The sequence below is a fragment of the Poecilia latipinna genome, unplaced genomic scaffold (assembly GCF_001443285.1).
Source record: "Poecilia latipinna isolate Pla-1442-1.1 unplaced genomic scaffold, P_latipinna-1.0 Scaffold1693, whole genome shotgun sequence".
NCBI lineage: Eukaryota > Metazoa > Chordata > Actinopteri > Cyprinodontiformes > Poeciliidae > Poecilia > Poecilia latipinna.
Window position 1 is genome coordinate 92,023 of NW_015114309.1, and position 14,125 is coordinate 106,147.

At 39.2% G+C, this 14,125-nt stretch overlaps 2 protein-coding genes across 8 annotated transcripts; both read left to right on the forward strand.

Annotated features, from left to right (window-relative positions):
- Window positions 1-2,196: 2,196 nt before the first annotated feature.
- On the forward strand, window positions 2,197-6,034 carry ccnp (cyclin P). Of its 6 annotated transcripts, none has more exons than XM_015060187.1 (9): window positions 2,197-2,384; window positions 2,807-2,914; window positions 3,069-3,144; window positions 3,398-3,567; window positions 3,672-3,770; window positions 4,719-4,874; window positions 5,030-5,188; window positions 5,265-5,443; window positions 5,555-6,034. In XM_015060187.1, exons 1-9 carry the CDS (start codon window positions 2,331-2,333, stop codon window positions 5,721-5,723), a joined length of 1,170 nt encoding a protein of 389 aa, XP_014915673.1. In that variant the 5' UTR covers window positions 2,197-2,330; the 3' UTR covers window positions 5,724-6,034. The 6 variants fall into 6 exon arrangements, with proteins under 6 accessions (XP_014915673.1, XP_014915672.1, XP_014915674.1 ...); XM_015060186.1 differs by having other exon boundaries at window positions 2,198-2,384; window positions 3,395-3,567; XM_015060188.1 differs by lacking the exon at window positions 2,197-2,384 and having other exon boundaries at window positions 2,813-2,914; window positions 3,069-3,157; window positions 3,395-3,567.
- A 924-nt stretch (window positions 6,035-6,958) lies between these two features.
- On the forward strand, window positions 6,959-13,250 carry LOC106964595 (CLOCK-interacting pacemaker). 2 transcript variants are annotated; one of them, XM_015060210.1, is made up of 4 exons: window positions 6,959-7,560; window positions 8,643-8,824; window positions 9,925-10,106; window positions 10,400-13,250. In XM_015060210.1, the coding sequence occupies exons 2-4, from the start codon at window positions 8,650-8,652 to the stop codon at window positions 11,381-11,383; spliced, it is 1,341 nt and encodes a 446-aa protein (XP_014915696.1). In that variant the 5' UTR covers window positions 6,959-7,560; window positions 8,643-8,649; the 3' UTR covers window positions 11,384-13,250. The 2 variants fall into 2 exon arrangements, with proteins under 2 accessions (XP_014915696.1, XP_014915695.1); XM_015060209.1 differs by lacking the exon at window positions 6,959-7,560 and adding an exon at window positions 7,625-7,929.
- Window positions 13,251-14,125: the final 875 nt, after the last annotated feature.

Consider the following 14,125-nt stretch of genomic DNA (forward strand, 5'->3'; position numbering starts at 1 on the left):
GATGCTTGAGTGAACGTAGTGATTCAAACACAGGAAAAAACAACAACAAAAAAAACACAGCAGCTTTTCAACACAGCAAAGACCATGGGGTGGCCTCAGTTCCTGCAGACAATACCGTGATCAAATGGCTTTGATTTACGCTGAAACAACTCCAGCACCTCTTCTCACTGGCTCAGACACAGTCATCATACTCTGTCCTGCAGTCCTGCTTTGGCAGGGCCTGATATCAGAACCATTGCACTGATGGACTCCACTGTGGATTTGCCTTCATTGCTATCATGGCCACAAGGGGATGCTGCCGGACTCTTTAAACTTGGTGGTGAAGCCATAGATTGAACCTCTCTGTTGGCCACGCTTTAAGCAATGCTTCACAGCTGAACATGCAAGTGAACACCCCTGACCTCTCCTGTAGGCGTACACTGGCACAACAAGTGCCTCTTCATTATTATGTAAATACCAAAAAAAAAAAAAAAAAATTTCAAAAAAAAAAAAAAGGAAAAGGAGCTTGTTTTCGAATGCAGCATTAGTAGAAGGGGAGGCCTGTAGCTTTGTAGTGTTTGATTTGCAGCTTTACCATGGTTAACATGTTTCTCTGTATATCTGAATGTGATCAACGGTCAGGAATGTCATACCTGATTCTGGTGTTACAGAGACATTTTTTTTCTCTCTTTTTTTTTTTTTTTTTAAATTGATGCTCAGAGGGCAATGAAAAAAAAAAAAAACAATCTTTAAATGGAGGATGCTGTCCTAGCCGGAATTCCCACCCTCCTTTTAAGACTTTACAATGTAACGGGTGATACCTGCTACAGTATGGTAGCTTATATTTGCAACTATAATGTGCCAGTAAACCTTTTTACTGATCAAACCTGTGTCTGTGTCTTTTATGCTCTGCTTTCACTTAATGAGAAATCTGTTCACTTTATATGCTACTAAATTACAATAACTACAATCTCCAATCTTTCACCAAGTGTATTTTCTGTTTTTCACAAATGACATTTGAGCAATCTTGAAAATAATCCAATCTCATTTAATGCAAGCGGCTTTAATGTTTTCTGAAAAAATATTGCCCTTGTTTTGGTTCTGATGCCTGTTGTGTCAGTTGACTCTACTAAAATCAGACTGATTATCACTGTGATTAATGAAGCGATCTCCTGCTTCTAGTTGAGTGCCAATTCACAACAGTTGTCACCCTATGGCTTTTTATAAAAGTTTGTTCAATTCAGTCACATTCTAACTGATCCTAGTTATCAAACAGTGCTTCAAGTTCAGTTTATTATTCAAAATAGCTTAAAATGTTTCCTAAGGAAATTCATCAGATTGCATAGAGTCATTGACTTGTACGATACACCCCTCCTGGACGAGCATGAAGCAACAGTAGACAATTGGTTGCATTGTTCTCTTTACAGCAATCCCTCATACCATTCATGCATTGTGACAATAGAGGATAAACTCCCATTTAATAGGAAGAAACCTCCAGCAAAACCTGGTTCTGTACGAGCAACCACCTGCCAAGACTGAGTTCTTCATTGGAGTCATACATTCTTCATAGTAAACAATGAGTATCAGAAAATTACTAGTCAGATGTCAAAGTTAGAATGCAACGTCCCTCTGATGGGTACAAATTGACATCTTGCACAAAACAAGCAGTAGGTGGCACAATTTCACACCTGGAAGACGTCAGGTGAACACATATGCAACAAAGGGCAAAAAATAAGTGAAATAGGCAGATGAGAAGATACCTAGACAAACCAACTTATTTTTTCAGATCTCATTGATTTCTATAGAAAGCCCAATAAGTCAGATTGCTAATATCTCGTGGTGTATTAACCCAAGTCATGAATGCCAATGTGGACGGAAAATCTTTTAACACCGTCTTGTATTCCACTTTCCACTTAGCATCTGCTGATTGTCCCAATTAAATGTTTGCATATACATGATTTCTGTGGAGGGGCGAACTTAAGTTGAATAATGCAAATAAAGGGGGAAAAGAATATAAAGTGACATACTCGAAAGAAAATACTTGAAGGAAAAAAATGAAATGAAAATGATCGGACTTTCTGAAAGGGAAAAGTTGTGCAACTATAAATATGTATAAATTTATATGTACTTGGTGGAGGTTGCAGATTATACTTTAAGAAGCGTCAATTCTTTAATAAATCATCCCTTTACTTGAACCCACCGGCTGTTGAAAGCCAATCAGTGTCTTCCAGCTGTGTTTATTAGCGTCGTTCCAGGCAGCGTGGTTCCTTTCTCCTGCCAGGCCTCCCCTGAACTCTGTCGTAAGTAGCTGCAGCGGCCCCGACACGGGAACTCCGTCTCCGGCTGTCACCATGGCCAGGACCGGGTTCTGCGACTCCAAGGCCCCGTTGGACTTACACAAGAAGGTGAGCAGTGTGTGTTCATCGGATCCAATCCCATGGCATCATCGGATGTAATTTGCCAATCGCTATGAATACAACCCACTTGAGGTTGTTTACTATGTGGCCTATATGCTTAGCAGTCTTCAAACAATTTGACAGGAAAAGGAAGGAAATGTATCAAAACTGTTTCTAAATGTATATTCTAAATTTATGTGGCTTTCTTTTCTCATTTTGGTGAAATCCCAAGCTTGGATGGGTTCATTTTTTAAATGTGAAGGGGGGGAACCTTTTGTTTAGTTGATCTCAGGTGTTGGAGAGTCTCTGATTAATATGACCAGAGCAGAAACCAACGTAAATTTCTGCAAACATCCTGCAAAAGATGCAAGGTGATGGGAATTTAAAGAAATGTCCATGATCTGAGCAGAGACGATCTGTTGTCCCTTCAGGCGGATGAGAGGAGAGCCCCACTAAGAACTTGGGCTAATGCCTGTGGGCCTGTAGAAGTGGAGGAGTCCAGAACGGCCCCAGTCAAAATAGAACCAGAGCGCAGATGGGTAGGCCTGCTGTCCTGTTTACCACCGTCATCCCAAAGCGGCTGATTTGTTTCTCTCCCCAACCCTTCTCCCACTCACCTTGTGCTTTGAACCAAACCAGCTGACAGCTTGGATATCTAAGCAGCCCAACTTATGAATGCATTTTTTTCTACAGGAAAGGAGGCCATCAACGCAAACCAGTGAAGTCATCATCATGGGTTTCCATGAGGATAGCAGGACATGCAAGGCTGGTAGTGTCTTCAGGTTTTAGACACTTCTGGGTCTGTCCACTTTGAGATGTTTGTGCACTACAAATAAGTAACGGGGGAGCATGATTCTAGCAGTGTGTTTTCCGGTTATGTAAAAAGTTGTGATTTCAGTGGGGGTTGAATTGTAAATTAAAAATGAGTAGCCAAAGGCTCCATATAAGAGTATTTTGCAGTTTTTGTTTAAAAATGAAAAGGCTTTTGTTTAAAAATGAAAAGGCTTTTCTATGTGCAGCAGATGGCTCTGTGGAGGATCCAGTGCTCCTCTACCTGCACGACCTGCAGGGGCTTCACAGCCTACACACCCTGGTTCCCAGCTTACTGAGACACGAAGTCGAGATGGCACTTGAGAATCTGGACCTTATTTGGGATCGAACATATGCCTGGGACATGTTCTTGGACATGATGGTGAGAAACATGAGGACTGGAACAATTTGCTAAACAGCAACTGCTTCATTTAAAGATGTTTTTCCTGTTTTGCTTCTCCCTACCCCCCTTCCTACACACTGTAGAGAACTCAAATGCAGTACTCCTTTCCCAATGCTGATCTCCCTCGCCATTTCACTGATGCTACTCGAGCTATCCTAGTAGAGTGGATCATTCAGGTTCATGTGAGTGGTGGTTTTCTTTGTCAACATTAAAGCTCAACAAATCATTGTAGGGAACCTCCATCACATCAGCTTAAAGGTTAGCAAACTGTGTCACATGTATCAACAGTGGGCTGGGTTTATAAGGTATGTAGAAAAATATTAATAATTTGCCAAGTGAATACAAATGTATGCTGTTTAACTAGAAAGTGTTGGTAATTGTACTTTTTTCCATTTACCACTCAAATCCAACTTTTGAGTAAGAAATAATACTGAGTGAAACCTAACCCGAGTCCACGTTATTGAACCAGCTTTGGACAATGAATGTACTCAGGTGACCATTGTCATTCACAATCCAAGCCAAGCTTATTTTACACATACTGTACTTCAGTTTGTGATCTAATGCAGCAGAAAAATGACTTCAAACCTTCAGCTGTTGTGCTGTGAAGGAGCCCTACATGCAGCTGTCCTCAGTTTCTCCTTAGCCTGAGGCCTTTGCTGTGCGTCTTCCCCCTTCTTGCTCCATTATTCTGATTGGTGGCTGTCGGTAGAGGCCACCAAGTGCCATAAAAATCTAAAACTCCAGCCATTGCTAAGTTTCTATTTGCAAGGTGGACATTTTGGATTTTTAAGTTGGAGTTGGTGGGGGGGAAGCTCTACCACTCAAAATGTCAAGGGATTTTTTTTTCCCCAACTTCAAACTTGGAAGTTTAATTTTAAAAGTTGAAAACATAAACGCACTTTGTGTCTTATGTGGTGCCAGTGAGTTAGTCCATACCTTCCCCCCTTCATTACATAAAACAAGCTGTAAAGGCAGTCTAGTTGCATTGAGTCTGTAAAGGTGTGGGAGAACCACTGACGTAGACTAACCTGTACCTGGGAGTAAATGAAGAATTTAGCAAAAAGTTTCAGGTTTGACAAAACCTAAATTAACCACCGTGTTTTAATAAAGACAATGCTTACTTCTTTCAGGAGCTGCTACAGTTCCAGGAAGAGACTCTCTACCTAGCGATGCACCTCCTCAACCGCTCCCTGCGACAGCTGAAGGTGTCCGTAGCCAACCTCCAGCTCCTTAGCATGGTTTGCCTCTTTCTTGCTGCAAAGAAAGAGGAGAGCCTCCTTCCAGAGGTACGCTGCCTCACTCCTGCCCAACTATAGAAACTGGAGCTGGCTAGCATGTCCGAATAAATGGTCCATTCATTGTAAAACTCAACAGACTATTGGAATCAATGAGGCATGTTTTTGAAAAACTTTTGTTCTAAAGCATTTTTGTGACATTTCAGGTGTCTGGACTCTGCAGCTTGATGGACCACACCTACACAAAGCATCAGCTTCTGCGAATGGAACGCAAAGTTTTGTGTGCGCTCAAGTTTGATCTGTCCTTCAGTCCCCCGCTGCACTTCCTCCTCCTGTTTGCCTCTGTCGCTCGCTGCAGTGCTGCGGTAAAACCACATCGTGTGTCATCTTCCTCCTGCTGTTGCATGCCGGTGGAGTCTGAGCGGTCACTTGTACTTATAGGTGGTGTGGATGGCTCGTTATCTACTAGAACTCTCTCTGCTGGAGGCCCAGTGTGTGGTGTTTCTGCCTGTGCAGCTGGCTGGCGCAGCCCTCTGTTTGGCCCGCCAAGTTTTGCAGGAATGTCCGACGCCAGAGGGAGAGGCTGCATGGTGTCTGGCTTCCAGCATCCATGTTGGCAGGTGTGCAATTTGTCAATCTTCTTTTTGTGCATGGTGACCAAATATGTTGTACCTCTTGTGAAAATGGCTCTTCATTTTGTTCTGAACTTATTTGTTATGCTGCTTTTTCAGTGAGCCTACTCTGCTGAGGATCATGCATATTCTAGCTAGTGCTGCAGCCAAAGCCAGCTCCCAAGAGACCTGTGCTACTTTTATTAAATATTCATCCCCAAAGACATTGCAAGTCAGTAGACACCCAGGTCTGAATAATGCTGCAGGTCTGCTGAGTGTTTGCAGGTGACATCTCTGACTTGGACACCGTGAGTTCTCGGCCTAAGCTCAATCTGAACTAATCACTTGGGTTTTATAAGGAGCTGCAGAGTAAGGGTCAGAAGTGTGAGAAATTTCATGCTGAATGTTGACAAATTGGGTGTTTCCTTGCATGGGATTTAGCCGAGAATGAAGCAAAGTTCGTTTTATAATAACTTGCAGCCAATTTAGAAAATACTTTAATTGTACTGATGTGTTCTTGTCTTTTGCGGAGAGGATGTGGGTTGTCTGTCAAGTTGTATGAAATCTTTTTAATGTAAAATAAAGTCTGCTGCAATGTTTTGTCTTCTGTTTTTTTTTTTTTTATCATGGTATTACCTTATTTACAACTATACCCAAAAATATTCATTTTATTTTTTTAGCAAACTTTTTTTTTTTTTCCCCCCTCCTTACTGGCAGTAATGTGTTTTGATCTGGTATGGACAAGTGCACTTCACAAAATGACTCATGCCACGAGGAAAGACAAATTTTATGGAAAACAGTTCTACAAAATATTAACTAATTTTTATGTAAAAAAAAAATCTATGAAATCTATCAATGCAAATGTCTTGGGGCTTCTATCACTGTTGGTGTACATTTTTACACTACATTTTTCTTTCACTTAACTTTCTATTCTTATGCTTAAATACACTTTAAAAGGCCAGCTTCTTAAATTTTGTTTTGGTCTCTTCATAGAGATTGTCAATAACTGTCTGCTGGACAACTGTTCAACAATCTTGTAGGCATTAACTTTTAACATTTTACAATGTTTTAGGCCTTTATTGAAGAGTAAATGGACAGAAAATAGGAAGGGGAAAGTATGCAACAAATGGTCAGTTTGCAATCAAGACAGGAAAACTGTTCATATAACATACATAACTGTCCATATAACTGTACATTTGCCTTGACTATGCCAGATTTTATATAACACGTAAAACTGTTCAATACACTTAAGAGTAACTCAATACTTTAAGCTAAAAAAAAAGGATATTTGAAGAACAAGTGTATTTCATGACAAATTATAAAGTCAAACCAGCTTAAAGGTGTTTATGCTTGAATTTATGTTATAAAATTCTGAGTCATGACCGTGGGGAGCTCTACTCTATGCCAACTGTACGTGCACTATTATATGATTGGTTGTTGTAGTTGTCTCATTGACCAATGAGCGCTGTGCTCCGGTAAAAAACCGTTTGTTTTGCCTTGCATGTAGTCAAACTAGTGCAGTTAGTTGACGGCACACTGACAGAAATCGAGATTTAGTTATGCTTCTGACAGTTTATTTCCTTTTTGAAAACAAGAATTTTGAGTCCACGCATGATCAAATGACATAACATGCCACTTTTCTCATGTGAAAACGGTGTCATTAAGTTTCCTACAACAGCGTCTGCATTTCAAAACAAAAGACGGACACGTTCAGATTTATTTATTTATTTTTTTTACTAACTCCTAACTGGATTATAAAAACCGTTGACCGTAATAATAAGCTGCACAGAAAATGATCAAAAATAGTATTTTATCACGAGATCCTGGCGGCTGTTTTCATAGTTTGAGTTATTTGAGACTTTTATTTTGAAGGTAATCGGATGTTTTGTTAGCCTCTCCAGTTTGACAACAGATATTGCAGACTCTCAGCCCGTTTCTGTTTAGTTCATTACTTGGCGTAGCCTGTGTATCAAAGAGCAATAAATGTATTTAATGCCGTAAATCCGTCTGTTAACAGCTGCAACATGGCGCTGTTGGCTAACCTATTTGTTGACTTTGTAAAACTGTTCTGATGAAGGAGGAAACGACCATTATCGTGATATAATCGACTGTTTTTACATCTGAAGGTAAGTTCAATACTGCTTTTGGGAGAAAACGTGCTGTATTACCTATTTCCACAGATGCGTTTAATACTCTACTGCAACTTTTTTTGTTTTTCACAAGGTTGCAAAGCCCACATTGGGGCTTCAGCTTTAAATTTGCCCAGGGTCTGTCTAATGTGTTGATTTATGTGTACATGAGAGGAGCAGTGCGAAAGGAAGCGTCTAAAGAGAGGGCTGGTCTTAAAGTTGAATGTTACATAACACAACAGGGGCAGGAAGGAACGGTGTGGTGCATTCACGGAACCACCGCCGCTGATTATATCGTAAACACGAGTGGAGAAAGCTTCGATAAATCAAACGACGCATTTTTATGCTCTAAATGCCCTGTGACAGGTAAAGATGGAATATATGCACAGCTAATTATTATAATAGATTTTTTTGTTTATTTCGACGCCGAAAGATAATAGGAAGATACCAGGTCATGTCCAATTGTTAGAGGATTAATTCAGTTGTTTTTGTATTACTTCCCTGTGGAACTGAAAGCTATTAATTTACTTTTAACTTTAAAATTAAATTAATAACTTTCAGTTCCACAGGGAAGTAATTGTCGAAACTTTAGAAAAGCTGTTCTCTGTTTAGACCTGTTATACCCTCAACATCATTGTAGCTATGAATAAAATTAATAAACGCATGTTTAAAAAAAGAAAAAACTGTATTAATCAAATTAAAACAAGAGGACAACTGATGCTGTTTCTTCATAGCTATTCTCTTACAAACCTTAGATGTCTTCACAGAACAGATATACTGAAATTCCTCTAATTACTACTTATGTAACTTCCCAAAGCAGTTATTTCCACTGGACATTGACAGAGTAAAGGCACCTGAATACAAAAAATTTAAATTGATCTTTTCTCTTCCACTCACTTCAGTTCTAGTCACTGCTTAGGTCTATAATTTAAAATCTCAATAAACTACATAGAAGCTTGTGGTTGCAACATGGTAAACTTGGTTAAGTTTCAGTGATATTAAAACTATTGCAAGAAACTTTTTACCAAAATGTTTTATCTTGTAGTAAACACCACTTTTTTTTTTTTTTTTTTGTTAAGGGCCGTCATGCCGAAAGAACAGCTTTGTTTCAGGGAAAACCGTCCCTGTGCACCATCAAGCAAGAATGCGAAAGATAAGAGCAACAGCAATACCTTGCTGACAATACGTGACCCGAAGCATGCAGTTGATTCTAACAGAAGAGGCTCCAGCTGCAGCTCAGAAAAAGACTCCGGGTATTCTGGTGAGTTAAAGTGTCTGCGGTAAATGTGTGCATATAGCCTTAATAAGCTATGTAAAACTACATTAATGTACACAAATAAGCCAACCTCACAATATATCAAAAAATCTGTGTTAAGGATGTTTTCCTGCAGACTACATCTACAGGAAATCTCAACAAAACAGACGTTGTTCTGGCCAGAAGATAACTCAGAGTAGAAGGCTGTTGGTTCAAATTTCGTCTGTCGGGGATTTTGTATTTGGAGCTATATGACACCAAGGAAAACAAGATGCAAATGTTGCAGGAATTATACTCCAAATAAACATATGTAGCACAAGCAGATCTTGGCAAGTTGATTAGACCTCTTGGAGCCTTAGTCATCCAAACGTTTTTCCTCTTTTCTGCATCTTAAAACCCTTGCTTAGCCTATCGCATTAGGCATCCGATCATAAAGTAGATTCAATTATTGAACAGAATTAAAAGCCAAATTCACATTCAAATATTAATGCATTAGTCAAAGCTAAGACTTATTATGGATCGTTTATAAGCTTTTCCAAACTTCGAAATGAGATCTAAAATCCTTACACAGCCTCCCTGAAGCTCAGAGAATAGATTTTAAATACTGTTGTTTGTTTACAAATCACTGAACGGCTTAGCACCACAATAAATTAAGTACATTACATTGTTGATACAACAACAAGCCTTGTTGTTGTATCAACCTTCCAGATCTCAGGTCTTCTAGTTTTGGTCTGCTCTGCATCCCCAGAACCAAAAACTGCAAAACAGCTGAAACACCAAGTTCCTTTTAAATCTATACTAAAAACCTACCTGTTTAGAGTTGCTTTTGAATCATAATACGTGGAACATTGTCCAACATATTCAATTGTTGACTATAATATCCCATGTGCTTTCACTATGTAAAGCACTTTGACCTGCCGTGTTGCTGAAATGTGCTATACAAATACACTAAATTGATTGTGAAAACGGATTCAGATTCATCACATAATTAGCCACAACTGAGCATTTTATGAGATGCAGAAGTTTTTTTTTTTTTTTTTTTCCCCCCAAGATGCTTGACAAAGATTTGAACCCTGTTACCTCATCCTGTATTCTCTGACTCCCAGACGGTTCCGACTGGCAGCAGACAGACATTGAGGACCAGAGGAGCACCAAAAGTCAGCGGAGATTGGTAGAACATGCAGAAGCTCCACAAACTGGTCAATGTAAAGTACATGGTGGCAGAAATACTGGAAATCCTGCTGTAATGGCAACCAAACAGGTTCACCAACCCATCTACATCATCAAGGTAATTACACTAGTAAAGAGGTTTAGTCGCACATATGCAAATGGAAACAGAAATAAATTAAAACCTGTAGGAACAAAAGTAGGAAGCTGTTTTTGAGGTCAAGAGTTTGTTTTAAAGTCTATCAATTTAAGTTCAACCTATCTGTGAAAATGTTTTCAATTGTTCCTTGAACCACAGTTTGGTATAGCCTTCTTACAACACATAGCTTTTTGAACAACTTGCATCCTCCGTGCCATGTTTATTCCTGAATGATATAGCTGCTTTCTTCTTTTCTCTGTTCTTTCACCCAACAGCCAGCCACAACCCTGAAAAGAAATCAGTTGCATGTAAATAACAGCACGAGGAAAAGCAACCATATGATCAGCCTGGATCAGCCAAGCTTTGTGCCAGCATCGATTCAGCTCATCAAGCCTTTCAAATCCCAAACTTCGAGAGTCACAGGAAATAAAATAAAAAACACCTACCTTCCTATTCTTAACTCTTACCCTCGCATAGCGCCACATCCTACCAAGAAACCACCTGACAAGTCTTTATCAAACCAGGAATCCCAATATTTGAGCAAGAGGATATGCACTGAACGCAAGACTGAAGACAATTCAGTAACTACAGGTCAGTCGGAGGAACATCATCACAACCAGTCGACAGTTTCAAACTCTGTCCTGTTGACTACCTTGTCAAGCAGAAACAGTTTGTCCTCCTCCACCTTCACCATTTCGTCCACAACCCCAGGATCTCTATCCATCTCTAGTCTGCACACTGCGTCCTCTGATCACTCAGACGGAGGACGTCAGAGGAAAATCACCACTAGTCCTCCCCATTGGCGATTCCTCAACACGGTAGAACTTCTCAGACAGTCAGGTCTGTTGGACATTACCTTGCGTACAATGGAGCTCCTTCGCCAGAGCAACAGCACTGAGCAGGACATTTCCCAGCTGCGTCAACACACAGAGCTACTCTGCCAGGCTGTCAGCAACCCAGCCCACAGCCTTAACGGTGTCACAGCCTGGGAACATGTATGTCAGGCCATGACGGAGTCTGGTAGCTATCCCAACCTCAACATGACACTCAAATCTCAGAAGCCATTACATCCAGATCCAGTCAGTCAACCACAAAGTATTTCTTTAGGTAGCATAAAAATACTGCAAGCTGCTGAAGGCTCATGCCTTTCTAACACCAGCTCAGAGCAATCTCAGGTAAACCAAGACGAGAAAGTTGAGATCAGAGAAAGATCTCCAGGCGTTGTGACCATGATGTCTCCTGACAGCTCTACTGGTTAGGATGATCTGCAGTGCCTTCAAAGATTGAGATAACTAGCCTGGCTGCTGTGCCTTACCTAAATATTCACCTTCACTGGCATTTTCTTCTTGCCTTTCAAGCTGGAATCAAAATGATTTTTTCAGGAGTTTGGATAATTTGACAGGCTAGAAATACTTATTGTGAGATATGTCTAGATCAGAGATCTGAAATAAGTAAAAAAAAAAAAATTTTTCTAAGATAAAAAGCAGTGACTCTCCTCAAAAGTAATGCCTTCTTGGGTGCTGTAATTAAAGCACATTTACTGCAACAAACCTGTAGAATTGGATAAGATTAAGTGTGGGTGGAAAAGGAAAAAAAGTGACTGAAATCCTGGAGAACTGTTGCTCCTCACCACTGAATGAATCACAATGTGCTTTTAGACTTGTGCACAGTACTTCCTGCCCCTCCTCACCTGAACTCACTATAATATGGTCACTGTGAAGCATCTCTTTTAAAATCCAACATACTGAGTTTACTTGACTTTTGGAAACCGATTCAAAAATAATCAATTCAAACTCCAATTTAAAACTCATGAAACTCAACTCATGAAAAAGAGGAATAAAGTAACTGGATTCAGAACAAGTGGGACAGCGGTCCCATTTGGGTGCCTGTTTAAAAAAAAAAAAAGCTGTGCCAAAAACTAAGCAATTCTGAAAACCTCCTTGGATTTCTGTGGTATTTTAAAAAAGGCCTTGATTTTTTTTTTTACTGTGTCAAATTCAAGCCACAAATATACTGTCAGTAGATAAGCAGAACCGCCCATCACTAAAATATACACTAAACAATTTAACATCAACCTTTATAAGCAACATTAGGCCGGGTTAGTTTTTAAAATGAATCACAGCTACATCTAATGTTGTAGGAGTCAGTTTGTTACAGATGAAGACGGTGGGCAGTCTGTCAACCAGCCTCAGCTGGATGTCAAACTACTTCACTGTTTGTTTCTTTGCTTCAAGATACCAAGTATCTGCCACTCAGTATCTTATTTAGTCTATAGCAAAGCGCCTTGTCAGGTATTTTTGTTTGTGTGTTGATAGTCTGAGCTTGGTTTGCTGCGTGTCATTGTGTATTGTAGACTTTTATTAATAACGCTACAGTGTGCTTCAGATGATATGTGATCACTTTGCTTAACCTCTTTTTAAGACATGCACAGAATAAACGAGCAGCATTTCAAAATCATTTGATGAACCATACTCTTATGTAGCAGCTGTCATCTCTGCTGACTGTTTTTTTTTTTTGGGGGGATTTTTCACAGTTTTCTTTGGTTTTTGGACTTTTACTTCACTCATTTAAACACTTTTCAGTGTAAGTTTAAAAGTTTGACTGTGTTTATTGTGGGTTAGGTTAGGACAAGCGGTTATAAACAATGGATGGATGACCTTTAAAACTCTCATTCTCGTACTTCCATTGAGTACTAAAGCGAATTGGTTTAGAGCTGAGACTAAATGAATGAAAACCCATAACATACAAAAAATAAAAAAAAAACATTCTTATTGTTTGGATGTAACATGAATTATGTTAATGCTATGTCTATATTGTCCCCTTTTGTAAAATTATAATAATAATGCTATTCAGTGTATCATAAACTGATACAAAAAGCTTTTACATAAATAATGGTCAGTAATCAGCTGGGAGTAAAAGTGTTATTTGAGGATACAACAGGCAGGCCTGACGGCCAGTTTTCACATTTCAAGAGGTTTTTGGATCATTTTTCAGAATTGTAAGCTATTTAAATACAGCAATTTGTGAAATGTTTCTCTGTTTGTGTGTCTGTGAATATTTCTACAATGTGTCTCATCAACCCATGAAGAAAAACTGTGTGGGTTCTAATAAATCACACAGAAATATAATTTGTTGATGGATAAAAATACTGTTTTCCTGTTATTCAAATATGTATTTTTATCCCATTTCTGTGTTTTTTAAACGCACTTATATTATTTTCTGTTGACTTTTAAATATAATTCCCCTTTCTTATTGCCCTTAAATGATCAGATTCAGAGAACTTAAGATTTAATGGAATATTTCAGGATTTTTGAAGTGAGGCTCTGTCAAAGGCAATGTGACGTCTCAGAGTAAATTCAGACTAGTTGGTGCTAGAGGCTGAAGCTAAGTGTGTGTATGGGGTGATAATATACTTACAACACATCTTTTCTTTCTGGAAAGAAAATATAAACAGGGAAGGTTTGCATTGAACGATTATTTGCACAGAAGCTGTTGATTTATTGGCACATGAAGTAGTAGAAAGCTGTGGACCACCAGTGATTCTACTGTTTGAAACTTGTAAAGTGTTTCAGGTCTTTGCAACACAGGGTGAAAATGAAAAAAAAAGCATTTATTTATACTAGTTTAACCCATTTTGCACTTAATTATCAGAAAATATATTACATGTTCCACTCTTGAGTACACTTCTCACAGGAACACTAGTGCTACTGTATTGCCTCTTGCCTCCATTTTCAGTGGAAATTCCCATTTACCCAATGCAAAAGTAAGGATTGTTTAAAGATTTGTGTAGTTCACATCAACTCCAGATGTTTCAGGGATGGGAGAATTCAGCTTTGGTCCTGGGTTCCCCTCAAACTAGTCATTAGCTTCAGCCTAGTGAAACAATTAACTTTTAACACCGATAACAAAATGCTGCAGATAAGACAGTAAGTGCTCACAAGCTTGATAACAGAAACTTTTCCGAAAACAACTTAAGTATCAGTTCAAGAAAGTAAATCTTA

Bases quoted from the DNA above. Each gene is read 5' to 3' on its own strand.
- ccnp (XM_015060186.1), top strand. From the start codon at position 2,331: ATGGCCAGGACCGGGTTCTGCGACTCCAAGGCCCCGTTGGACTTACAC. The intron at 3,145-3,394 runs GTAGTGTCTTCA...TTCTATGTGCAG, and splicing joins TAGCAGGACATGCAAGGCTG to CAGATGGCTCTGTGGAGGAT. The intron at 3,568-3,671 runs GTGAGAAACATG...TACACACTGTAG, and splicing joins ACATGTTCTTGGACATGATG to AGAACTCAAATGCAGTACTC.
- LOC106964595 (XM_015060209.1), top strand. The intron at 8,825-9,924 runs GTGAGTTAAAGT...TCTGACTCCCAG, and splicing joins AAAAGACTCCGGGTATTCTG to ACGGTTCCGACTGGCAGCAG. The intron at 10,107-10,399 runs GTAATTACACTA...TTCACCCAACAG, and splicing joins AACCCATCTACATCATCAAG to CCAGCCACAACCCTGAAAAG.